The sequence below is a fragment of the Leptonotus elevatus genome, chromosome 15 (assembly GCF_054856555.1).
Source record: "Leptonotus elevatus isolate MCC_2025b chromosome 15, RoL_Lele_1.0, whole genome shotgun sequence".
Classification (NCBI taxonomy): Eukaryota; Metazoa; Chordata; class Actinopteri; order Syngnathiformes; family Syngnathidae; genus Leptonotus; species Leptonotus elevatus.
This window is the reverse complement of record NC_141253.1, coordinates 10,725,157-10,751,613: the sequence shown is the minus strand read 5'-3', so window position 1 is coordinate 10,751,613 and position 26,457 is coordinate 10,725,157. Positions and strand designations below refer to the sequence as shown.

The following is a 26,457-nucleotide window of genomic DNA, read 5'->3' as shown; positions in this document are numbered from 1 at the left end:
GCGATAGGCTCATGGCTCTTCCGAGATAGACTCTTGAGAAAATGCGGAGAAGAGATTGGTGAGAGAAAGCATGTGTCGAGGAAGACAAACTACTCTGCTTTGCTTTGGCTTCTAATTTATGACGGCCTTATTGACAGTGATTGGGTCCTTCTCGGCTAATGTTTTTTTTTTTTTTTTTACCTTTCTAATGCCCTTTTGATTTTTTTCAAACACTTTTTCAACCCAGGGTAGCACAGTAAACTAGTAAGTAGCACATGTGAGAGGTTGTGGGTTTGAATTTGACTCAAGACACTCTTATTTGGAGGTAACATGTTCTCTCCCCTTGCTTTGGTACTTCGTCATCCTCTCACATTAATTGAAGACTCTAAATGATCCATGTGTGTGAGAGTGATTGGTGACAATATTTTTTTTTGCAAACGTGTTTACAAAGTGCTTTGACGAAACCACAAAGCGTACATAAAACAAAATGAAACATCACAAAAATAAATAAAAGCAAACATAATACCAACTGTCAAAGGGTCTATCATTACTAGAGGTGGGAATCTGTGAATGTCTCACGATTCGATTCGATTCCGATTTTCGGGTCTGCGATTCGATTCAGAATCCATTTTTGATTGGGAACGGTTTTTGGTTCAAAATGATTTGATTGACAATGATTTTTGCTTCAATCTATAGATGTGCAAGGAATTGTAATGATCTACTCCAGTCTGGCTCGCTAATGCTAATTAGTACGATACTCACGGCACTTTTATCACTCAAGAACGGCTCCACACTGCAAAACAAAAAAACTTTTATTGGAATAACTTGATAGTGACGTTTTCCTTCTACTCTCTAATGTGGCTACAAGATAAAGGTGTGTTAGACCACGTGGACCCACACTGCCCCTAAGTGGCCAAATTGGGTACAACATGAACAGCGCTCCAAATAAAGGCACACAGAGACAAAGGCAAGACAGGATAAAATAATTTAAATAAAATAGATTTTGGCACATTTAAAATTGATTCTGAATCGTACTAAATGAGAATCGCGATTCTTATGAGAATCGTTTTTTTGGGCACACCCCTAACCATTACCACTACTCACAAATTAATAGGAGGCTTTTGGGTGAAATTTCAGAATGCAACCAAAATGAACTAGAATCTTTTGTCATGCTGTTTTTGTTGATTTGGTTTTGATTAGATTTAGTTTTGTTTCGCGTCTTGTCACGTTTGCCCAAGTGTCCATTTTGTTATGTATCGTTTTGTTCATTATGTTCTTGTTTCTACCTGTTCTCGTCAGCCTGGTCCCTTGTGTCGACCAATCAGCTCCATTCGGTCACTAATGTCCTGTCCAGGTGTAGCTCGTTGTCTCGTCAGTTATCTTGTAATAATGCTGCATTCGAAGAAGCTGGGAAGTCAGATTTATCTCCTTTGGATTGTCTCAATTCCGACCTCAAAGTGTTTGAGGTCAATGTAAAACAAAAAATATTTCGATAAATTGTTTGTTGTTCTGTTTAATGCACTCAGTCCAAATCACGTTGTGCTACGTGAAGTAGCTTATTTTGAATAACTAAATACATTTTATTACAAATTAAGAGATAAATATATTTATAATGGTTTATAATTTCCTCCGCAATTTCCATAGCAGACAGCATGATGTTAAAATGATAAATGAGATTTCTTTCTCGCCAACACAGCAGAAGGTTCGTAAACAATTAAAATCCCGAGCGCTTTAACTTCACGCAAATTCCATCCGAGCTTCAAGAGAATCATTTTACCTTTTAGGTCTCTGGAGAAATTTACATTCCACCGCAGCTAATATCGAGAACGCTTCTCAAGCGTCAATCTGGTGTCGGGAGAAACAAACAAAGGGCACATTAATGTGCCACAGCAAATTACTATTGAAATCCCAGTTGAAGGGAAGTGAAAGACATTTTGACACCGATTGAACTCGTGACCAAGTTCTTATGAAATATTTCCCCCAGTGAATGACTAGCCTACAGTGTATAGTTAAGATCTATAACACTTTTTCAAACGAGAAAATTCCACCAAGGCCGGAACCAAAGTTTACTTGTTAATCGAAATATTCATCATAAAAATGTTAACAGAAATGTCTGCACCTTCAACTAGAACTGCAACCTTACTCTTATTTTAACGTATTATATTTCACAGTCCGCGCTGGCTTTCATCAGTCTTCCATCAGATTAAACCTTTCTTCTACTTCATTATTATTTTATTATTTATTTGGTTAAGTAGTATGACTTTATTCTTGTAATGGCAATTTCATCCTTATAATAATTATGGATGGGAAATATGGGATGGGCGAGTACCTATACCAGGTTTCTATATCGGGTTGATACCGGCCTTATTTTAACCTATTGGAGGGTGCCAATACCAGCCACCGATACTTAGGGCAAATATATATATATATATATCTTACATCGAGGAAGTCCTGCTCTGCAGTAGTTGACGCAATACCGTAGCAGTTTGACACATCTGCATCAGAAAGAAAAGTTCCGTTCACAATTTTTCATCACTGTGTTAAATTTTATACATCGCAGTATCAGTACTCGGTATCAGTAAGTACTCAAGTGGTATCAACCATTCATGAATAAAAAAAAGTTATGTTTTTAATATAAATATAGACAGTATAGTATATATGTTTTGCTAGTTTACTGCATCTGCTGCCCACACTCTAAAAAGTCAAAAGTAACCCAATTATGGATTTAAAAAAAAAAAGGACCGATCCACTTTATGGGTCAATTTGACCCAACTTTCTGCATTATTTTATATGGAATTACCTTTTTTTTTTTTTTTTACCCAAGTAAAAGACCAAGACCAATATTTACAAGTTGTTTTACACTAAAATACCAATTTCTTGACTCAAAGTTGGGTCAAATAGACCCAAGAAGAAGAACCATTGGGTTATTTTTTGACCAAACTGTTTTTAGAGTGCAAACTCTTCATCTTCTGATTGACATTCCGCACATAAATGTAAATATAAAAGACCTTTGTTGCCCTTTTTTTGTGTTAGCAAGTCTCTTTCCAAATGACGTGTTCAATGTGGCGTGTTTTTTGCAGTTGTTCCCACTTCTGATTTTTTTGTGGCAATAAAAAAAGCTGACCATCCAAAACTGAAGATAAATATAACCTAAATAAAAAAAAAAAATATTACCTTACAAGACATGCGTTGGAAATATTTATAAATATATATATATATATATATATATATATATATATATATATATATATAATATTTGCAGCCTCCCATGACATTTCTCACAGCTTTTTTTTTTTGTCCCACCCTCTTCAGACCTGCCAAAATGGCAAAAACTAGCAAATCGGCATCTTTATTAACTGTCATTTGTGCATCACAGTTGATGATTTAGCAACAACTGTGAACGCAAAATGATTTGTGCGCTGGAGATGCTGAGTTCCTCCAATAAATGTCGGAGTCGTCGCAAGCGTCTGATCTGCCGGCGTAATCTTGACACTTTGAGAGCAGTCGTATGTTGAAGAGGCGCGACGGAAACGTCAAAGCTTGTCATCGGACACGATCCCACCCCTGTTCTCCGGGGTCCTTGTAAAACGCGCGGTATCTGTGAGGCTTCTGACGAGGGTGTGTGTGCGCGTGTGCGTGTGTTGACATGGATGTGTGCTAGTAGCTACATCCGCTACAGCTGTGCAGGGACACATGGCGGCAACTTGAGGGAACAGCTTGAGCGGGGAAAGTGGCGTGCATGTTGCAGACCATCAATAAACAGTGACTAGTCTGTTATCTGGACTAATTCTTGTAAAATTATAACTTTGTTTTGCAATGCATTTATATATTTAAGCTTTATCCTTTTAACTACATATTTGGAACATTATAACTTCATCTCTTACATTGCTGTTGTATTTACTTATTCTCGTTAATACACTAGTTTGTTCTTTTAATCTAATATTATTATTTTAATACTAATACTTATTAATTTTTTATACATTTTTTATTTTTTTATTTTGGTAATATTGCCACTTTATTCTCATCAAAATACAGTTTTATTCTGTTAACAATTTTAAGTGATGACTTGTTAAACTACTAAATTTACTCTTGTATTACTGCAATTTTACTCTTGTAATTACTACTTTAAAAATACAATTCCTGCAATGCTACAAATGTATTGCTGTAATATAATATTTGACTTAATTTTTTATTTAAATGTTAACCTTATTGTCGCTAAACTTCAAGTGTATTTCTGTTCTTACATTGTATTCTTGTATTCACTGTATTTTTTTGTACTTTCACTATTGAATATTTTTAGAATCGATTAATCTATCGATTAGTCAATCAATTCATCGACTAATCGAATTCATTTTATTTTGCATATATGTGTATTACAAATGGGTCTCCTGGTTTGTTTGTATGTTGCATGTTTGTTAATGAAAAACTGTGCAAAAATAAAGTGGGGAAAAAAAGAAATGATATTCAAACCCAGGACCTCTAGTACTAATTGCAACTGTAATCAGCGACTTAAAGTCATTATTTCCATCAACTCATTCACTGCTATTGACGGTTATAGATGTCAAATATTAATTTGAACTATTTCTATTAGTTTAACATTTTTTGTATGAAAACCTAGAATTTTTTTATTGTACATTTAGAACAGATATAAAATTTGTGATTCATTGTGAGTTAATTCGTGAAGTCATGCAATTAACTCACACTCCTAATTTTTAAACAATCTTTTCTTATTTTTTAAATCACGTCAGGCGATTATTTTTTTTAATTGTAATTAATCGCATGACTTAAATCACGATTAATCATAAATTTTATATCGGTTCTAAATGAACAATAAAAAAAATTCTAGGTTTTCAGACTCTTGTTAACAAAAGTGGAAAAAATGTTAAATAGAAATAGTTCAAATGAATTTTATACGTCAATAGCCGTCAATGGCAGTGAATGAGTTAACGTATTATGTCCTTCTCATGACACAGTTAACACCCCCCCCCCTCCACACACACACTCCACATAAATCCTATTTTAATGTTGTTAAATTGCCGATTTATGTTTTGGTAATGCTACCACTAGTTTTGCATAACACTGTGACTTTATTGTTGTAATGTGCTCTCAATTTGCAATTTATGGTGCACTGATGTTGTAGTGTTCCTTTCGAGAAAAATGACACCGACTTCTATTGCCAACTGAGATTGTGCACGGAGAATAAGGACGAGAGGCGGCCTCACTATTTCACATTTACTGCGCGCTTGTGTGACTCGTGTGTCGGCTGCTCCGAGAGCTCATCTCGCACCTTAGACAGGCCTGCCCTCCTCCATCTCACAATTGCTTTAACAAGCAATTTCGGCTAACTCCAAACAATGTTGAAGAGTGCACGCTTGTTGTGTGTGTGTGCGTGCGTGTGTGTGTGTGTGTGTGTGTGCATGCGTGTGCGTGTGTGTGTGTGCATATTGACAATTAAAGGAGACGTGAAACATTTCCCCTCCACAATTTAAATCACTTTCCAGGTGTCTTCATCACAAGTATGACATGCTTTCCTCAAAATAGCCCAAGGATCATGAAATATAGAACACCTGCACACAAACGTCAGCCCATTTTACGGTCCAGCCCAGCATGTGGCACACGGTTCGCCAAACCGATATATCACTGCCAACAACTTTACCTAGAAATCAATTTGGCTATGTTCCCATTTACAGTATCAGAAGTTAATGATGTTAGCTAATGCTAAGCTGCACATTCAACAAAACTCATTGCAGCCCTGCTTACCTTTTGTCTTTGACATGAGGAGGGTGGGGATGACTTTGTCTTGCTTGAAAGTGGCTCTTGCTCTGAACCCAGCCTATCTGATAATGTCAACGGCGGACCTTTTTTCATTAGGATCACGCTTAAGATGTAGCCTAAAGATCACGTCGCACATCATATTCACACCTGCTGATAATTTAGACTCCAATCAATCTAACATCTTATTTTTTTTATTTTTTTTTAAACATATGAGTACCCTCAGATAGGGCCGGACTAGGACAAAAAAAAAAAACGCCTTGGAATTTTGGCCTTATACCAGCCCCTTAAAATTAACTGTACGTACCTGTTTAGTAGAAAGACTATATTTTACTCGTACTCCAAACCCGACTCTAATTACTGTGGTACACTGTCACAATGGTGGCTAGACAGACGTGCTCATGTGAATGATGGAGTTGCAAAAGGTGGACGACCCAAATGTAGAGAAGCAAGGAGGCAGGAATAGGATTGCTTTAAAAAAACAAAAAACTAAAACAAGCAAACGAAGCAAACTGGACAAGACACGAGAGGCTGGAGTGAGCTGATCAGAGAAGGCAAAACAACAACATGGGAAACAGGAAAACAAAACTTAGTACAAAAAATCAAACCAAATCTACAAAAACACAGATCATCACAACATACTGTTACTCTTCTCCCTCAACTGCTACCTCAACACCTTGGCTTGACTAGACAGGAAACACGAGATATTATTACATTGCAATTTTTTTTACACGGCTGTTTGAAGACTTGAAAGTTAGGGGAAAAAAGGTAGTTGGAACTCCCTGTAAAAACTGTGAAATAACATAGGACTAACCCGCTTATACTTGCTATTCCATCTTATTTCATTGAATTCAGTACAGCTAAGGTCTACTCACTGCCTGAAGGTTACAATTGTATTTTTTGATAATAATCAGAAAAGGCACATTGTCCTGCATGACACCAACCAAAAAGAAAGAGCTTGAGTTGGCTTTGGGCATGCTAATAACCAAATAAATAATGCCATCATCATGGTTGTTAATAAAACACACACACGTTTGGCCTTGAGGCATTATTAGAAATTTACAATTGATCATTACTTAAGAAGTCCCTCAAATACCCATTGTGGAATGCAAAGTGAATTTTCTGAATATGTTTAGTTCAAACACTTTAGGTAAAGCATATTCTGTTTTAAGCATAATGTATCATTAACATTCTAAATATCACACATGAAGCATCTATTTTTAAATCCACCACTTTTGTGCGCTCTTTTAAGTCGAGTTAAATCCTTTGTCTCCTATTGACAACATCTGTTGAATATATTTTCGGAATTTCAAGCTATGACAGGCATTTTTATTAAGCAAAAACAGGGCTGCTTTTTGAACTATAAACTTTGTTTTTTCCTTTTTTTCTTCTTCTTTGAGAGAGCTCAGTATTCTGTAATTTTACCGATTCGACATGTCATCATCATTGCTCTCTTCTTTTTTATTTTAATTTTTTTAATTTTTTGTATGTGTGTGCGTGTGAGCGTGTACTCATTAATTCACCTAAAACCTATTAAAAATCCCATTACGTTCACCTAAACCGAATACTTCAGAAACCAGTCGTTGAGGTTGTCAGGAGACCCGAGGAAGGATCAAAGAAAAGAAAGGAAAGTGAAATCCAGACAGATTGAGGAAATGTTATGACATAACCTAAAATGGCCACTTGCTGCTCATCCAACACTTCGGAATTAGTATCAATGTTAATTGGTGATAATCATAACGTATTGCCATTGTTGAAAACATGTAAATGGAGGCTAGCAAATGTTATCAGCTCAAAGGTATGTCCACTTTAAATGTTAGTGCTGGAAATGAAAGCTAGATATATTCATAATGCTGCCCATTGCAATTCTTCATGGGGGCCCATGTTCCCGTTTGACAACACAAGGTGCTTGCTGAGAGCATTTATGATAATCTTCGATAATCTCCTCAACATACGTGTGAACCATTTGCATGCTAAATGCTGAGACTGTGAAAGTTTTCCAAAAGTGCTATTTTGAGCTCCAGTGCCGCTCATAGAGAGTCTTACGGAATAGAAATGAAAAGTGGATAAATAGCGGCTTTGGCTGCACAGATGTGCGCGAAATGGGCCGACACAGCAAATCTTCCAATGATATGCCCCCTCTGGTTAAAGCCTCCACAGGCAGACCAGAGTGCCCGTTCCCCAACCTAGAAAAATACAAGAGGGAGTAATCCACATTGGAGGTCTTTGGGTTTGATAACAATAACCTCCTATCTTCATTTAATGTCCCCCTCACCCCCCGCCACATCCTCACCTTCCCATTCAAGTAAATGCACTTTATTGCACCAGTGGATTAAGTAATGATTATTTTGCAAAATTGCGGGCCACACAATGGTCAATTAATCTGTAATGAAACACTGACTTATGAGGCGAAGCGTGGCATTGCAATAAGCAGGCCACCGCTTTGCAGTTACAAGCTCTGCCCCCTCCCCCACCACATTTCCCGCCCCCTAACCCCCATCTATCAGCATTTAAAAATAGTGTACGCCACAAGGAGACATAATGGAAAGGCAAAGTCACAACGCAGTTCATGGCCATTGTCATCATTTAGTGGATAGAGTTAAGCCTCTTCATTGACTTCAATGCTATTTACAGTAGTGCCTCTAAGGTCAACATTTTCCTCTTGGAAATAATAGAAATTAAAGCTGCGTGGGGTGACGACCAAGCTCTCGCATCCCCTTTTAAATGCAAATCCTGGAAATGATTGTCAAATTTTGACATTATGCTATACCCACATTTGATGGCATAGGCAAAAATCCAATCTATTCAGATCATAAATCCAGTACAAGAGAAAAATCTCACAGCATACCGTTGAACTAAAAGTTACAAAAAAAGTATGAACTGTGCGTGTCGCTGACGTAATCCAGCTACAGTATATGTATTAAATTTTTCAAGAATTGTGACAATAAACCTAAATGGAAATGTTAGGAATTAAAAAATCAAAAATTTGCAAAAAATTTGAAGAAATTGGAGTGGGTTTTTCACCATATCGATAGAAGAAAAATGCTAATTTTGGCTATGAAAACAGGTTTTGCGAATAAACAATGACAGGACCCAATACACGTCATTGTGACGGAATATTACATCATCGCATGGTATGCTCTCTGCCTCTCAATATTCACAAAATAATAATAAATGGGTCGCATGCTTGTTTTGCGCATTTTCAATAAATGTGGATACAAAATTTTCCTATTATTATGGGGTTTTAATCCATAAATTTCAATTTACGTAAACCCAAATATTGGGTTACCCTTTAATAACCCGAATATTTGGTCACATAAACGTGATCAGAAAATCTCTTTTTACAGGACCATTGGTTTATGTTTTGTGCATGATCTGTCCGCAAGGAATCTTGTTCGTTGCATGCGCGGCGTATATCTCATAATTTGTGAAACAGAGATAAATCTTGAAAAGTTGCATGTTGGTGTTGAGAATTGTCAATAAATTCGCTTAAAAATATAGAAAAATTTGGATGGAAACCCCAAAACTTGTTTCCATAGCCAAAATTTTCATTTTCTTTTAATTAATACGCTGAAAAAATCCACCCCAATTTTTTCCACTTTTTGGGAGAATTTTTAGCCTTTTCTCTAGAGTCCATTCAGGTTAATTTTGCAATTCTTGACAACTCAAATAAAAATAGGTAGATGGAAACCCACCTCATGATCACTACTTAAAATGCCATCAATAGGTTGAGGTTAGAATTCCTATTTCTGAAACATTCGGAATAACCACGCGTCCTTTAGCAGATAGCGTTACTCCTCTATACATAATAATGTGATCAAACGGCGACACACGGACGTCATTTCCACTTTTTTTCTTTTTACTGTCACTAGAAGAGATATTCATATCACTCACACTAATAAAGCATTATTGTTTCCTCCTTGCTCCAAAAGATTAAGATTCACTGATTGTCACACCCACCTAAGTGGGGCGAAATTCATTCTCCGCATTTGACCCATTCCCTGAGGGAGCGGTGAGTAGCAGCACTCGGGAATCATTTGGTGATCTAACCCCCCAATTCCAACCCTTAATGCTGAGTGTCAAACAGGGAGGCAAATGGGTCCTGATTTTAGAGTTTTTGGTATGACCCGACCAGGGATTGAACCCACGACCTCCCAGTCTCACCACTATCTCACTTAGCTGGTTTTGTGCTGTCTCCGTTTTGGCATGTGTGTTTATCTCTTCTCTTCTGCGCATACAAGTACTTCCTGTACTCAAAACACTAAGATTTCTTCTGGATATAGCATGGGCAGAACACGATCCAATGTTCCTTTGAAAGGAGGTATTCTGATCGTGTTAATATGACCAAATAGTCGGGGTAGACAAGGGGTAGCCCAGGGGACTTATTTGGGTTTTTAAATTTTCCAATATTTCGGTTGTACTGTATATTGTATTGGCAAAGGTGGGCATTCCGTCAGTACTGACTGGCTGTCCATCAGTCCATCTGTAGTTTTTATTTGAATTTTCAAGAAATGCAAACATAAAACTGAATGGAAAACGCAAGAAATTTGAAAATCGGCCCAAAATTCCCCAAAAAGTTTTTATGCTTGGAGGGGCTGGATTTTGACGCGCATCAAAAAAGGAAAATGCTAATTTTGGCTATGGAAACAGGTTTTGCTGACAAGACCGGATACATGTCGCTAGTTTTGACTGGATATTACGTCACACGTGCGTTTGTAGTCACAAAGCAATGGTGGACGATAAAGTAAGGTATGTTTGGGGGGATGACAAAACAGAAATCTTTTTGGAATTAATTAAAGAAGCAAATATTAATGCTATTTTAGATTGAAAAGAGCAAAGTTTATCAAGAATTACAAAAGCAAACTCATATGACATCATCGCACGACGCAGTTGCTTCCTGTTCTTCTTCTTTTAAATTACTGGTGGATCACATCTTAATGGTGTATACTGCCACCTACAGCGGCGGAGTCCCCTCTCAATATTTGCAAAAGAAGAACAGAAGTCGCATGTCCGTTTTGCGCATTTTCAGGAAATTTGCTTAAAAAATTCAAAACAATTGGATAGAAACCAGACTACGGACAGATGCCCATTTTTATGACAAATGACAAGGAAAAAAATGACCGGCTAAGCACTGACGGAAGCGGGTTTTCATCCGTCATTGTAATCGGCACTAATCAGGTCAAGTACCAACGGGGCCCGTTCAGTTGACGAATGACGAAGTGATGGAATGCCCACCCTTGTCTGTCAGTCCTAACACAGTGTTGACAAAGTGATGACGGAAGTGTGGTTGAAATAAAATGACGGACTGACAATTACAGTTTAGTTCGGCTTGAAAAAATGACGGAATGACAATGACAGAAGTGTGCCCAGACACTGACAAATGTTGAAAAATGCCAGCCTCTGTGTATTGCTACATTGTGTGGGTGAGTTCATGCATCTGAGTGTGGGCATTGTTTTTAGCGTTATACAAGAATATTAATATTATATATTAATATAGTGTTTTTTGTTGTTGTTGTTGTTGTTTTTGTTTGTTTGTTTTTACAGTACAATGACAATAAAGGTGATTGTGATGGTGACAAATGTTGTAAGCCTTAGCGGAGGTCTGTGTCACGCTACAGCAACACGGGCCACTGAGGGATTCTCGTAACGGGGGGTGTGAGGACAAGACATCACATTTCCAGTAACTGAGTCGATGCAAGTGATTGAGTGAAGTTGGTGAGAGTGCGAGAGGTGAAGAAACGGGAGTGAGTGATGGAGTGAACGCGAGCCAAAGGCCGCGCGGAGGTGCGCGGCGGGAGCAAAAGTAAGCGTAATGAAGTCGGACAGAGGTGCAAAGAGGAGAGACAAAGTCGGCGAGCAGAAAAGAGTGGACAGCAGCCGAAGTGACGGATGTTGACGCGAGGCTCGGAATTTGTGAAGTATGGTCAGAGGAAGGAGGAGGAAGGAGAAGGGTAGGCACTCTGTGTTATTGTGCAGTGGGCCCCGCTGGCACCGCACTCCGCCAGCGAGCGGCGTTGATCCGTGAACTTGCCATCTGGATTGTCCCACAAATCACATTAAAGTTTCAAGTCCAGGAATACATCAAGCTAAATGAATATTGGATCTTGGGGCCACAGACAGGCCTGATGGAGAGAGAAAAAGGGCTCGTGCAACCCGAGTCTTTTGTGGTCACAACGTGAGCTATCCATCCACTTTGCCCCTTCCAGAACCCGACCCCCCTTCCCTTCATCTGGCTGACGGGCAACGATCATTGTGCGGTTGAGGGAAGCAGCTTTTACGGGGTGAAGAACAACCGAAAGACATTACAGTAGAATCTCATTCCGGGATTCTGGTCAATTTAAGATTTGTCAATACCATTTTTTTCCAAAGAAATTGAAATAGTGTTAAATGGTTGCCTTTATAAAACCTTGAGTAAATGTGCTAATTAACGGACACATTATTGGAATGGTTACTTTTTAATTCTGGTCATACACATTTGGTAGCAACCGAGTAACGCTTTTGTGAGCTGCCGTTGTCAGAAAATGTGACTTAGAAGAAAGCCGGATTTTGGTCCTATAATGTCCTACTGTGGGCATAAAAGCAAGAACTAAGTAAGTCTTTGAAGATGCTTTACCAGCGCTGAATGATTTAGATTATTGATTTTTCTGTCAATTTTTTTATTTTATTTTATTTTTTTAGGTCAGTTACATACGTCAAAAAATCACCCAAAATGTTTATTGTTTTTCAAAGTAAAAGCAGATGTTTACAAATTTCTTATTTTGATTCAACACAACACAAAGATAATCACTCTGCTTTCATGGACTACAAAAATTGGAGAATGTTTATTGTTAAGAGGATGAAATTCTAAGGTTTTGGGCAATTTTAAGTTGAACAAGGTCCCTAAATGATTAATCAACTGTATTAGATTGATTAATTTGATAATCTGTTAGTTGTTGCACCTTTATACCTTACACCGCCTTTCTGCGGGTATCAGCAAATCGATTTTAATTCTAATGAAACTTGCCCATGTTGTACTGTATATACACACACATGCACACGCACTTAAATACATATATGCATTTATTCTTTATATATTAGTCAATCATGATTTTTAATCATAATCACATGATTTCCATAGTTAATTACTGATTAATTGTAAATTAATTGCACGCTATATCAATTCTAAATGTACAGCAAAATTTTTTTTGCATATCCTTGTTAGCATAAATATGGTTGCGAAATACAAATGTGCTTATATCTTTTAGTTTGTTGATACAGTAATTTTATAGTAATTCATAAAGTGATTTAAAGATTTAAAGAGGCACAGTTCAATATAAAATAAAGCATGCCCAGCAATGTTTTTACATCAGGTATTTACACTTTTAACGCTATGGACATCGTGTTTAATGTTTTTTTGAATGTGATTCAAGGCCTTAATTTTGGCAAACGCCATTGAATGAATTTGAATGCTTTTCAAATGACCCGCGGAAACACTGGCACAGACTCATAACAAAGAGTCTCTCTGGTCATTTTCATGATCATTGTTTGCCATTCTGTTTTCAGCTTTGTCCTTTTGTCGAGCTTATGACTTGCTACTTACGTTAGCATCTGCTTAGAAAAATGTATGTGTGTATGCAATGGATTGAGTTAAATGTGTGGATTTATAACAAGCTGCCAGTGTTTAATTTTCAACCTGATTGTACATTTTGTTTATTTTAGTGATTTTTCCATCTTATTAAAAGCTGCTAACATTAGCCACATACCCTAGCCTCCAGTTAACTCAAAACTGACTGGTTATAGTCTGTATTTTAGTGCCCCTGAACAGATTAGGAATTATTTAATTTATTCAGGAACTTTTACTATTTAGATCAGCATACACAATATGCTGTATCCTAAATATTGTTTAATATAAAGTTCTTAATTAACTTTTCAGCTCAGTTTTTGCATCAACATTTTTTTTTTTTTGTTATGCAAGTGAAAGTAAGTAGCTTTAATTGAAGTGTGCACACATCGGGGACACCGTTTGACTGTTTATCAGCAAGTTATTCAAGTGTACAATGTGTAGTAATGCCCTCGCCTTCCCTTTCATTTCAGCTACATTACATTGATTCGGCATAAATTGATTATTTTATTCACCTCTGGGTGAAAATAATGCCTGACTGGAAAATGGAGAGAGAGAAAAAAACATTCATCACTCAGTGTTATGTTATGTTTTGGTTTCTGCGTGCATATTTTCTGCTGAGGCAACGTTTGTGCTCAAGTAAAACCGATTAAAAAAAAATATTGCTTTTCCTATGTTACGTATACAAAAAGGGCAAGAAAAAAACCTATTTAGTTATTTTCCAGTCCACTGGCTTGTAGAGCTGAGGATTTATTTTCCAGGCCCTGGATTGAAGAAAAAGGCTTTACTGCCGCACAACTTTCATTTCTATGAGATCTCCTGAGAGATATCAATTGGCCCAGAGTTCAGAAATGATACATTGAGAGACAGTAAGATGGGTCGAAATGCACTTCTGCTTCCATTTGTTGGCCTTTAGTTGATATACTGTACCAAACTGCAATGACACCGCATGGATCAGCACCTCCAAAGTATGAGTGGGAATTAAGTTCGATCATACTTTATTACAGTACCGTGGTGCATTTGTATGTCTATATATTGTCAATAGGTAAGGAAAATATCACAATGTAGCTGTTTTGGGAGTAAGAAAAATCACTATAAAAAAATAACCGTATCTTATACACATGAAATACAGCCACTGAGCAATAAGCAAAAGGCCTATGCAATTTTAAAAACTCCTCCAATATATCACAATGTCTATACAAGCGTAGAAGAGCAGCTCGCAATACAAAATTGTTCCAGTGTAACATGTACGATATAATGTGGTATTAATATTTGGTAGAAATCATTTAACACGTGACAACAAACACAGCCTCACTTGCAGAAGTAGCTGCTGTTTATCACATGTGAATTGCTTCCAATGTTGATATGGAAAAGTGCTGTGAAAACACAAATGGTGACTCTTTGTTTGGCTAATTGTGTAAAACGCACACACACACACACACACACACACACACACACACACACACACACACACACACACACACACACAGGGGCTCAAAATTGCATATGAGGATGGCAACTAAACAAGCCGACGGTACACTCGACGGGAGGCATCAATCACAACTGAAGGCTGTCATGCTGAGAGCGAGCCAGCACAAACGTGTGACCGCTCATGTTGAACACTGGAAGGCTTTGAAGCACATCCTTTGGACAAATAACCGAGTGCCCCGAACACAAAGCAACACTGAAAGGACGCTCTGCCATTTTTTTCCCCGCACGGGAAAAAAATAGAAATAAATCCTTTATAGGCCAATCACTGAATTACTTTAATGTTCTCCTTGACATTTTTACTTTTTAAAACTCACAATCATGCACAATAATATACCATTACAAAACTGCACATTTCCGTCATTGTTGTTTTCCATTCTTTAATCATTATTTCATAGTGATAGTGACAGGAAATTCACTGTATTCACGAATAATGAAAAAAAAATCTACTTCAATAATTTTTGAAACAAAATATACTTTCTATTTGATGATTTTACATTAATTCCAAGTTTTTAGTCAGGTAAATATGTTAGCAAATGGTGGTTGCCCACTTAAATGCACTATTTGCATGAATGTATAGACAAAGTGCATAACAGTAAAGACATGAACAGTTTCATAAAAATGCTCAGTGAATGGCACAATTTACATGTTGCCCTTCAATCTGTGCGGATACCAGTGTAAAAATGATGCCCACTCATTTAACCCATTAAAAAAATAATATATATTTATATTGTATAATAATGTTAAAGACAAGCAATACTTATGAGTAACTTAATTTATTATGCACTATTGTGTTTAGTGTAAAAATGACTGCTTCATCCTGGTACTTGAACGCACAGATCCCTCTGGTGTATCGCAACGGGTGTAATGAAGCTCTCATCAGTGGCATTAACGGTAAAGAAAGTGTCGTGTTTGTGATGAAAGATGTATTTGTGGTTGTTTCCATAGAAAATGCATATAAAGCAAAAGGAAAAAAAAAAAAAACATCCTTTACATCAAAAAATGTAATTGGCATCTTCTGAAAATATATTTTGTCAAATTAATCTGTGGAATCTCTATGTTGTACCTGAAAGCTCCAATTGCCTACATTGACATCTGGAACACCGAAGACAAATTATATTATACTATAATATCAAATCATCTCGTACACATCAAGCTTTAATCAACACGCGTTGGTGTTTTTCAGGTCTTCAGGTGATTTTCCCAGAGTACCTGCAGGAGAAGTTTGTCCAGTCGGCCCTGAGCTACATCATGTGCAACGGAGAAGGAGAGTACCTGTGCAGCAACAACCAGTGCATCTGCCAGTGTGCAGACGAGTATCCACAGTGCAATTGTCCCATCACCGACATCCAGATCATGGAGAACACCATGCTGGGCATGGCCGAGTCATGGGCATCCTCCTACAAAGACTTTGAAAACTCCGGTGAGTAGTCATGAAAACGTATTTTAAGCATTGAGTTTTGAAGTCCTTGCCAGCTGGACCAAGTCCAGCATTTAAATTGATTTAAGCCTGTAATTGATTTGATGGATTTTCTAAACAAACCGATTTTGAATTTCAATTGTTTCAAAGAGGGGTGTCAAAATGAGTGTGTTAATTTAAAGTTCCTTAAACACCACTCTTTTTTTTTTTTTACTTAACTTAACACTAAGCCAAACCCGCCTCGCTAGCACAAAAACACAATTGTTTACAGCTACTCGAGCATGCAAATGAAACAACAAGTCTCAACACATTATCATCTGAGAACATCTGTTCTAGTACATATCCACTTTCTCACACAAATGAGGCACTTCAGGGAAAACTTGTCATCATTTTTTGACATTCATGTTTTCAGTTTGACAAACCATCACTACGCTAGTACTTTTCTAGGAATGTCTATTAAGGAGCAGGTCCATTTGTTTCCCTCGCATACGTGATGTGGCAGCTGCTGACCTGGCAGGAGGGAGCGACACGCTAATGGTCTTTTTAGCCCGTCGGATTCAGACGACTCTTAATCGCGGGCCGACATCCCCGCGGCAGGTCGTCGAGCAAAAGGTTGAGGGCGGCGTGTGACATCTGTGAACGCCGGGTGGAGGAGAAACAGTGGAGGAGGACTCTGGTGTCTCTGAAGCAAACGGGCAAAGCAGATCTGACAAGCCTCGGGAGGACGAGGCGAAAACTCGGAGAAACGTCTCCGCCGAGGCTGGGCGGAAAGAAAAAAGCTGTTCAACTGTCTTGAAGTATGAAGGGAAGCCGAGTGTGGAGGGTATCACCATATTATAAATTGGCCTTTGGATCCTTTTGAGCTTGCTAGATTATCATAGTTCACTGAAGGTCATGTTGGCTTTTTTTTTAATTTGCAGTTTATGTGCTGTATATGTTACATGTGAAACCATGTAGCTTTGACTTGGGGTGAAAATCCATTTTCTATCGTGTGTGTTCTCATCGAGGTTGCAAGTGAGCTGGAGCAGAGGGTCGCGGGTAGAGATGGGTACCAAAGATGGTGTTTTTGTTGGCACACACCGATTCTAGATATGCGTCAATGTTTCCCGATTGTTTCCCAAAATACATACAATTGTAAAAATGGTGATATTGTCCAAAATAAAACTTACTTGGAGAATACTTTTTCTTTAAAAGGGGGAAGTCAAACTTAATCTTTTTTTTTCTTTTTTTTTACAATAATCTGTTTTATGTGACCTCACTAGTCTAAACATGACATTCTGATTAATATGACATTTATGGAATACGAGTTAACACCGCAAAATCCAGCTGTTTTTATCCATCTCAGGGTGCGGCCATTTTGCCACTAGCTGTCGACTGACATCACAGTTGCTCAGGGCTCAGGCAACAACCAATCACAGCTCACCTGTTCTCTGAAGCTGAGCTGTGATTGGTTGTTACCTGAGACCTGAGCAACTCTGATGTCATTTTGACTCGACAGCAAGTGGCAAAATGGCTGCCTTCTGATATTGTTTTGGATCTGGTGGATCACTTTTCCTAATTGTTTTTGCATAATCTCATCCTTAGGATACAATCTAATCTTTTCAGGCCAATTCACGTCATTTGGGGCTGTTGGAGACACAATATTATTGTACAGCTCAAATGACGTATTTACAAAGCAGCATATTTTCAAAACTGATTAATTTAGCATGTTCAGTATGATTTATCACACCCGAGAAATTGTGATGAGTGATTTTGTATCATTAAGTAGTGCCAGTGTAGCACAGACAAAAAAAGGCAGAGGTGGGAACAACGTTTCCACTCTAACAGTTTTTTTTTCTCTTTTGTCTTCCACTACGACTTCGATAACATGGATCGTGAATGTGTGTTTGTGGCATCCTCACAAATTGACTTAGACCGCCAAAACATGGCTAGTTAAAATTAAACTGCACTAATAAAGTAACCACCAGAGGGTGCTGGAACTGCACAATTGTAATACAACCTGGCCTTTTTAACGGATGTGTTGCTTTGAATATTGTGACATGACGACGACGATATCGTGGCAATTTTAATATTGTGATATTGCGTTTATCGCTACTATTGTTTCTTACGATCGTTATTATTGTTTATTACTCAGTGATTGTTAGTTATTTTGTATTCACCACTGGGTTTTTTTTTGGATTAAATTACTAGTTCCGTCGTTGCTTTCCAAAGTAAAGTGTTTGCAAATGTCTTATGATGAAACACAAAAGATGATCAGTCTGCTTTCAGGAAAGAATAATTCTTGTTGACAGACTAAAAACAAAGCAGTTGAACAATTTTAAGTTAAACAATGGCTCCAAACGATTACTGCAGTATTGAAAGAATTGTCTATTAATTTCATAATTACTTACTTGTCGATAGAGCTGGGCAAAACCGCCGTTACATCAGCCCATCATTGACGGATGCCCACACACTTGTCAAAAATGTGGATTGTGGGCATCCGTCAATGGTGGGCCGATGTAACGACAAACGACGATTTTGCCCAGCTCTGCTTGTCGATTAATATTGAGGTTTATTTTCATTAGGGCTGTTTACGCCACTTTTTGAAAAAAAATAATATTAATTGAAAAAAAATTGAAAAGGTACTCATAAGCAGAGGCGTAGCCAGACATTTTTCATTGGGGTGGCCAGGGTGAAACCATGACTCATATAGAGGTGGCCTTAAGTTCATATCTGAAATTTCTAAATAAGTGGTTCTTAACCATGCAGCCATACCGTTCAAATGCCGACCTTGGGCTGCGAGCACCGACGAGAGGGCTGCATGATATCATTTCAGAGCATATGTTATGAATTCAATGCATTGGAGCTATTACATTTGTCAATGAGTTGCTCAGTTACGATAGAGCTTTCTGCCACTTTGCGGCAAATGTCAGTTACTGACCTGTACACAATAAGTAGAAAAGGAAACCGAACAGTGAAATTCATGACTACGTGTTTTTTTTAATGTTAATTTTACACACATTTATTTGTTCAAAACACTGAATAACAAAAACAAGTAAACTATGCCTTTTCATGAACTAACGTAGGCTGACATTCAGACACGTGCCTTTGCCATTGCTCATAAGTAAGGTTGGTTTCAAGGGCTGATGTAGCTTTACCCCCCCCCCCCCCCCAACCCGTCCTTTCACAGATGAGTTCAAGTCGTTCCTGAAGAGGCTGCCCTCCACTCACTTCCTGCCCATCAACAGCGTGCACTTGCTGTGGGGAAGCGACTGGGACCTGCAGGCTCGCTACAGGCTGCTCCAGAGCTCCCTTGAGGTCCAGCGGCTCAAGATCCAGCGCACTGCCCGCAAGCTCTTTGGCCTCAGCATCCGCTGTCACCACAATCCCAACCATCAGATGCCCAGGGAGAGGTGGGTAGAAACACAATCTTGACACAACGCCCCCAACTTTTCACGCTCCAAAAAGCCACGGCACGACGTGACGAAGCAGACACTTATTTTAGAGGAAAAATCTCCACGGTTTTTATTTTGATAGCCACTGCTCCGAGCGTGCACACTTAAAAAAAAAAGAACGTCATCCATTATAGATATCAAGTTATGGCTGCGTTGTTTGTGTCCATCACGTCGACTTAGTGTTGAGGGGTTGCACATGCCTACCTCGCTCGTGTCGTTGCACGTCGCCGTCTATAAAAGCAAATGCAGCTCTGGGAGTGTTGTCTAAAGGTCGTTGCACACATCCGCCGCCACCTTCCTGCTCTTGCAGCTTGAGAGCCTCGACTGCGCGGGTGCGCCACCGCCTGACATGACGGCAAATAAGCCGAAAAATGAAACGGTGTAGTGTGACGAGGCCGTCACCATACAAGTTGAAAGTAGTGGTAAAATATTCATTAAAGCGCTGTGAAAGTGAGTACTTAAAAACTGTCACTCGTACCTCGACTGCAGGGAAGAGTTGGCTTGTGAAGTGTTATCAAAGATGGCGTGCGCCGCCCCTTCATATAGCTTGTTTGTTTCAAGAAGATTCCATCGTTTAATGCGTTTTCACACATCCAGTCGATGCCGTTTAAAACAAAATTTGATTTATATATATTTTTCCTTTCACAATCACTGGCAAATGTGTCACATTTGTTTGTCGGTCCATGTTACATCAAACCGTATTGAATATCTGAATCCTATCCAGTCCACATTAAGAGGAGGATGGTACACTGTGCTTACATTTTAAAGATGCTCATATTTTTGTTCAGTCTCATCTAATAGTTGATTATTCGCTGATTATTGTTGATTATTCGCTGTTGTCATATCAACAAACTCCATAATTATGTTTTTTTGTTCGTATGTTTTTAGTGTTTAAACGAGAATGATCTAGTAAAAAGTAGGGATGTTCAATACCAATTTTTTTCAGACCGACACCAGTATGAGTATTCACTCTTCCCAGTACCGATACCTCTGTTACTTTATAAAATTGAATTTAACACAATGCCAAAAAATACCTTTTTTTTCTGGCGTGGATGATTTAATTTAACTGTTTTTATTTTTATAATTAACTAACTATGCGTCAAAAGATTATTTATCACATTTTAAGCAACAAAACTGCCACTACTACTTTAAAAAAAAGTTTTTAGTTAAAAACTTTGCTGTGGAAATGTATTTTAGTTAGTTAGTTAGTTAGAAAAATTATCTTTTAACACATAATTTCAGTTTAATGTATCCTAAGTAATTACTGTTTATATAGATTTTTGTGAGGCGATTGAACTAATTAACTAACTATGTATCAAAAGATCATTTTTCACATTTTAAAAAACAAAACTGCCATTACTACTTAAAAAAAGCTTTTGGTTAAAACTTTGCTGTGGAAATATATATTTTGTTAGTTAGTTAGTTAGTTAGAATAATAATATTTTAACACAAAATTTCAGTTTAATGTATCCTAAGTAAGTAATTACTGTTTATGTAGATTTTTTTATGGAGATTGGACTAGTTAACTAACTAACTAACTATGTGTCAAAAGATTATTTTGCACATTTTAAGCAAAAAAACTGCCATTACTACTTTTTTTTTTTAATGCTGTATAAAATAAATCCAGTATAAGTAACTTTTTTTTGTGCCACGGACTGGTTTCAAATGTTTTGACACAGATTTTTAACTGATGACAAAATATAAAACTCATCATTGTGCCATGTAACAATAAATGTAGTTGATGTAATTGTGTGAGCCTTGCACTTGTTTGTTTTCAATTCGGTCACAGCTTTGTGAAATGTATTTTTCTTTCTTTCAAAAATCATCTCCATTGTTTTGTCTTTTATTGCATCATTGGCACCATGTTTGAAGCTGAATCTTTTTCTCACAGTTATAAGTGGGCATCAGAAACAAAACAAATAAATTGCTAGCGCTGATATTCTCCACCAAAACGTATCACAGCTAAAATGTCAGCCCCTCTATGATCAACACAATAACATTTTTTTTTTGTTCTCTTTCTCCACATATATTTTGCTTGATTTCTGAAAATCTCTGACAGGATTATTAGTATGTTTGACGTGTACTGCAACTGCATCCAAACTGTTCACTCCTTTGAGCCACTTAACGTTGGAATTATTTCTGTTTCAAAGCGCTGTCATGTATGTGCTATTAAAAAAAAAAAAAAACGTCCCTCGCGCCAACTGGGACTTGCCTCTTCTCTTGGCAGCCCCTAAACATCTATTCAGTGGATGAGGGAATTGCACAAAGCTAAAGATCTGTAAAGTGGTTCCAAGGTGTGTGCCCACCATCTCCACCCCCCCCCCCCACCCCCTATCCCCCAGCAGCTCCTCAGGGAGGCCTTGTTGCACGTCTTCTACATACAACCATGTAGCGGCTGATGTGAAAGCAGACAACAGGCACGATCCCCAGTGTGGGACCGCCGCCATTCATGCATCATAATGGGGCTGAATGTTGTCATTGGCTTTAGTGTAAAGTTACTGTATGCTAACAAGCAAAATGCTCGTGGCAAAGGATGCAATGATTCACGTTGCTTGGCAACCTCAAGGTTGTTTTAGTCGTGGAAATGCAAAACAGGATATGAATAAACACGGGGAACATACAATATTGAACATTATGTGTGTTCTGTAATGGCTTATCGGTGTTAGGTCAATGCTGCATTTTAGACTTATAATGAGAGCACTGAGATCATAAAGCGCCACTAAGGGATAATGTTTGTCCAAGGGATAAAAATGTAATTACAATTCCTCCTAGGATATAAAAGAAGTGTTGATGACCAAATAATTGCATTTTTGAATACTGAATTTCACATGAAACAGTAAATGCTATTAAGTGTCGGATTTGCGCAGTATGACCTTGCTTTGACTCAATTCAATCCGATCTCCATCTTTCCTGAGACGATTACGTGGATATCCGAGTTCTCGCTTGCACACCAACAACATTTACATCGACAACGCTGAAATATTTTGGTAAGTTTCTGTCTTAAACATGCAGTGATGTTTTTATTTTTTACCCTTGCTGTGTCCACACAATAAATTCAGTTTTAGAGTAATATTTACACTTAGAAGAGAGTGAAATAAATAATTCAAGGGTTGAGCAACAAACTCACGCCCTTCAGCTCCTGCTGTGTGCTAGTATATCACTCATGTCAGCTAGAATCTCCAAGAGACCAAAAACAATGTGTTTTGGTAGGCGTGGCATAGCTCAGGTGATAGTGTGTGGCAGTCTCCCAACCTTTGAGTGACTTTTATTTATTTATTTTTTTTATTCTTTATTTTACTCTCTTCCAAGTGAAAATGTTACTCTAAAACTGAGTATATTTGGTCCCACTCTAAATAGAGTTAAATTTACTCTACATAATTTACTGTGATGCACCCTACTTGGGGATCGAACCTGTGCCTCTGGTTTGGGAGTGCAGAACCCTGTGCAGTGAGGTAAAAGTATGAGCCACTGCCCCAGCTAAATACTAGAAGGTAGGAAAAGTAGACGGAGATTGGTCGGATGTTGATTCACCTTCTAATTAACTCATTCACTGCCATTGACGGCTATAGACATCAAAAATTATTTTTAACTATTTCTATTAGTTTCTCTCTTTTTTTCCATTTTTGTTAACATGAGTATGAAAACCTAGAATTTTTTTTATTGTACATTTAGAACAGATATAAAATTTGTGAAAAAGATTATTAAAAATGAGGGGTGTCAGATTACAATTTTTAATTGTAATTAATCGCATGACTTCAATAGTTAACTCAAGATTAATCACAAATTTTATATCTGTTCTAAATGTACAATAAAAAAAATCTAGGTTTTTATACTCTTGTTAACAAAACTGGAAAAAAATGAAACTAATAGAAATAGTTCAAATGAAATGTTGACGTCTGTCATCGTCAATGGCAGTGAATGAGTTAAGGAGGCTTTCAATGCTTTACTGTTTGCTGCAGCACATGGAGGACATAGCAAAGCTCCAAGTGAGAGAGAAGACGTGGTCTTCCACCTCCAAAAAGGCTGCTTGTTTAGTTCGGTGAACTCAATTATTGTTCGTGTTGTTTGTTTAGCCTTCTGACGGTCACGCTCATACGGGCGCAAGTTGCCCAGTGCATTGGCTGCATTTGCTTTTGTTTGACAGTTGAGGCCCCGTCTCCCTTCGTTTTCATTCTCTGCAGTAAGCCTTCAAAACACACAATGTTCCGCCAAGTGTTTGTTCTTCTGAAACTTTTCAGTGTGCTCTCCCTGAGAGATTTCTTTGTGTCGCAGCATGTAAATCTAACATCGCTCTCAAATTGCTGCAAAGTGCGAGCTGCAGGTGGTCGGTTTTTGTGATTGGTAATAAAAGACAAATGCTGATAACATCATCCATGAAAATCGGTCGATCACAATCTGTGGCCGATCAATCGGCACACCACTAATATATATATATATACATACAATTTTACACATTTTTTGTTTTTCTGCTCACAAACTAGTTGAGAGTAAATCAATGGCAACTCTGCTGAATTCATCTAAGTAGCATATTTCCGTTTGGCAATCAATTCCACATCATCAACCAAATTCTTAACGATCAATTCCTCGATTATTATGCATATACATAATTTGTCCCTGGTTATTCGTATCACTTCTCGTTTTGACCGGCATAAACATTTTGTCTAAAGGGCGTAAATTATTAATAGCTACCTGGTCTCATTACTCACAAGATACAAATCTATCCCGATACATTAGGTTCACTTATTCATGTTCAAAATCTGCCATGTATGGAATTGGAATGAACCTTGCATGGAATTAGAATATTTTCATTAAGAGATAATGACTCAGTCCTCTAATTGCTATGACACTGTTGCTCGGGGGAGGTCACCTCTGCCTGAGAAGAATACATATTGAAAATGATCATTTACTCCAAAACGGCTTACATAACCTTTCACCAGACCAGGGGTAGGCAAGTTCGGTCCTAGAGAACCGCAGTCCTGCATGTTTTTGATGTCTCCCTCCTCGAACACAGCTGAGATGCTCCCGCAGAACGTAATTATGAGCTAACGATTTGAAACACCTGGGTTGGAGGCAGGAGACACCGAAAACATGCAGGACGGCGGCTCTCTAGGACCGAACTTGCCTATCCCTGCACTAAACTCTCCTCTTACGTTTGCTTCATTAGGATGGCAAAAATGTTTATTGTTAGATGTGACTTTAAAAAAACAAAAATGAGCGGTCAATATTTAGTTGAACTCATTTCATATTACAGAAAGAAGTATATAAGTACTATATTTCTGCATTGTATTTATCCTTATTTACTATGTTTATTTTGTGTAACGTTTGGTATTTGCCTCAACACGCTGAAGTTTTTTGTTACATTTTGTAGTTTCAAGCCTTTAAAAAAATAAATAAAAAATAGTACCTTGAATGCAAAGTTGACTGATTTTCACCTGCATTACAGTAAATTCACTTTTACTCATTTATCTCTTCTCTAGCACTTGCCATTAACTTTCCCCAGTAAGCCATGACAATGACTGAATTTATAAAAAAAAATAAAAAATAAAAATAAAAATTCCTTACACACAGCAAAGTCTGCTGTTAATATTTAAAATAACTGCAAATTGATGATTTTTTGTTTCCTGCTGATCCGATTCTGTTCCCTTTGGGAGGAATTTATGACGCATTTAATCTGAGCTCATTTAACTTTGAAGCCCCGCACAGACTCTAAGTATTCTCAGCGGAAATAAACAACGTCTATTCCACTTGATTGTTTTTTGATTTCCTACGACAAATCTAAGCAAGCTAGACGGCGCGGTGAAAGTATTTTATCTCCGTATTTCAACCTAATAACGAGATGAATGATTTCAAAATAATAATAATCAAAAAATGATGTGCCTTTCATATGTCCGTGTCTTTTTACCCGCGGGCTGTTCAGCTTTGAAATAGAGCTCTTAATTTATGTAAATCACAGACTGTTGTGCTGATAAAGTTCCTTCAAATCACAACTTTTTTTTCCCGTCCTCCTATTAGTTCCACGTATTTTCTACTCGTAGTAGCAGCATAGCAGAGCGCAGACACATTTTAGTCACATCGAACCTGATGCAGATGGAAAGTACAGAATGTGGTATGTCTGTAGTGTTACAGAGGAGCAATGCTAATGAGGTGTTATCGCCATTGTATCCTTCGAAATACGACAAAGTAGAGCATATGAGCTAAAAATAAAAAATAGCACGTCACCCAGCAAGATGACGTGATGAAATATATTACAGCGACAGGTTATCCAAGTGCGCCGAGACAGGTCCACTCATGAGAATAGCACATGAGGTTAATCTGTTTATTATTATTATTATTATTATTATAATTATTATTATAATGAATGTTAACTGACAGAGGCTTAAACTATCCCATAAATGGAGTCAAGTCTACCCTAGAGCATGTCGAGGCCCAAATGTAATTAAGTGGTCTAATGATGAAGTGCTGCCTCCACAAGTGAAAATGCAACCAATGATTTCATAAGCACTTACGAGCTAGAAGCCACTTGCCTTGTCACAACTCCCTAGCGCTACACCCAGGTCATCACAGTCATAAAAGTCATACTTAACCTTGGCCCCCATTAGGGTCAAAAAATCCAAATCTGGGTAAAAACATAGGGTGCGCTATTTTCATGCCTAGCATAAGTCTAGCGCAGAGCAAAGTCTAACTGCGCAAGTAGAAGAGAACGTTTTGCTTTGTCCGTGCGCCATTGTGGGATTGAACGCAGCCGCATACAATGATTCAGAGGG

The 26,457-nt window shown here is 37.9% G+C and overlaps 1 protein-coding gene across 3 annotated transcripts in view; it reads left to right on the top strand.

The window, feature by feature from the left end:
- brinp1 (bone morphogenetic protein/retinoic acid inducible neural-specific 1) overlaps positions 1–26,457 on the top strand; it is a 154,798-nt gene that overhangs the window by 116,903 nt on the left and 11,438 nt on the right. For all 3 annotated transcript variants that reach the window (XM_086096940.1, XM_086096939.1, XM_086096941.1), the window contains 2 exons: positions 16,026–16,262; positions 19,429–19,651. In XM_086096940.1, the coding sequence (XP_085953066.1) occupies positions 16,026–16,262; positions 19,429–19,651 (460 nt within the window). The remainder of the gene's footprint in view (positions 1–16,025; positions 16,263–19,428; positions 19,652–26,457) is intronic.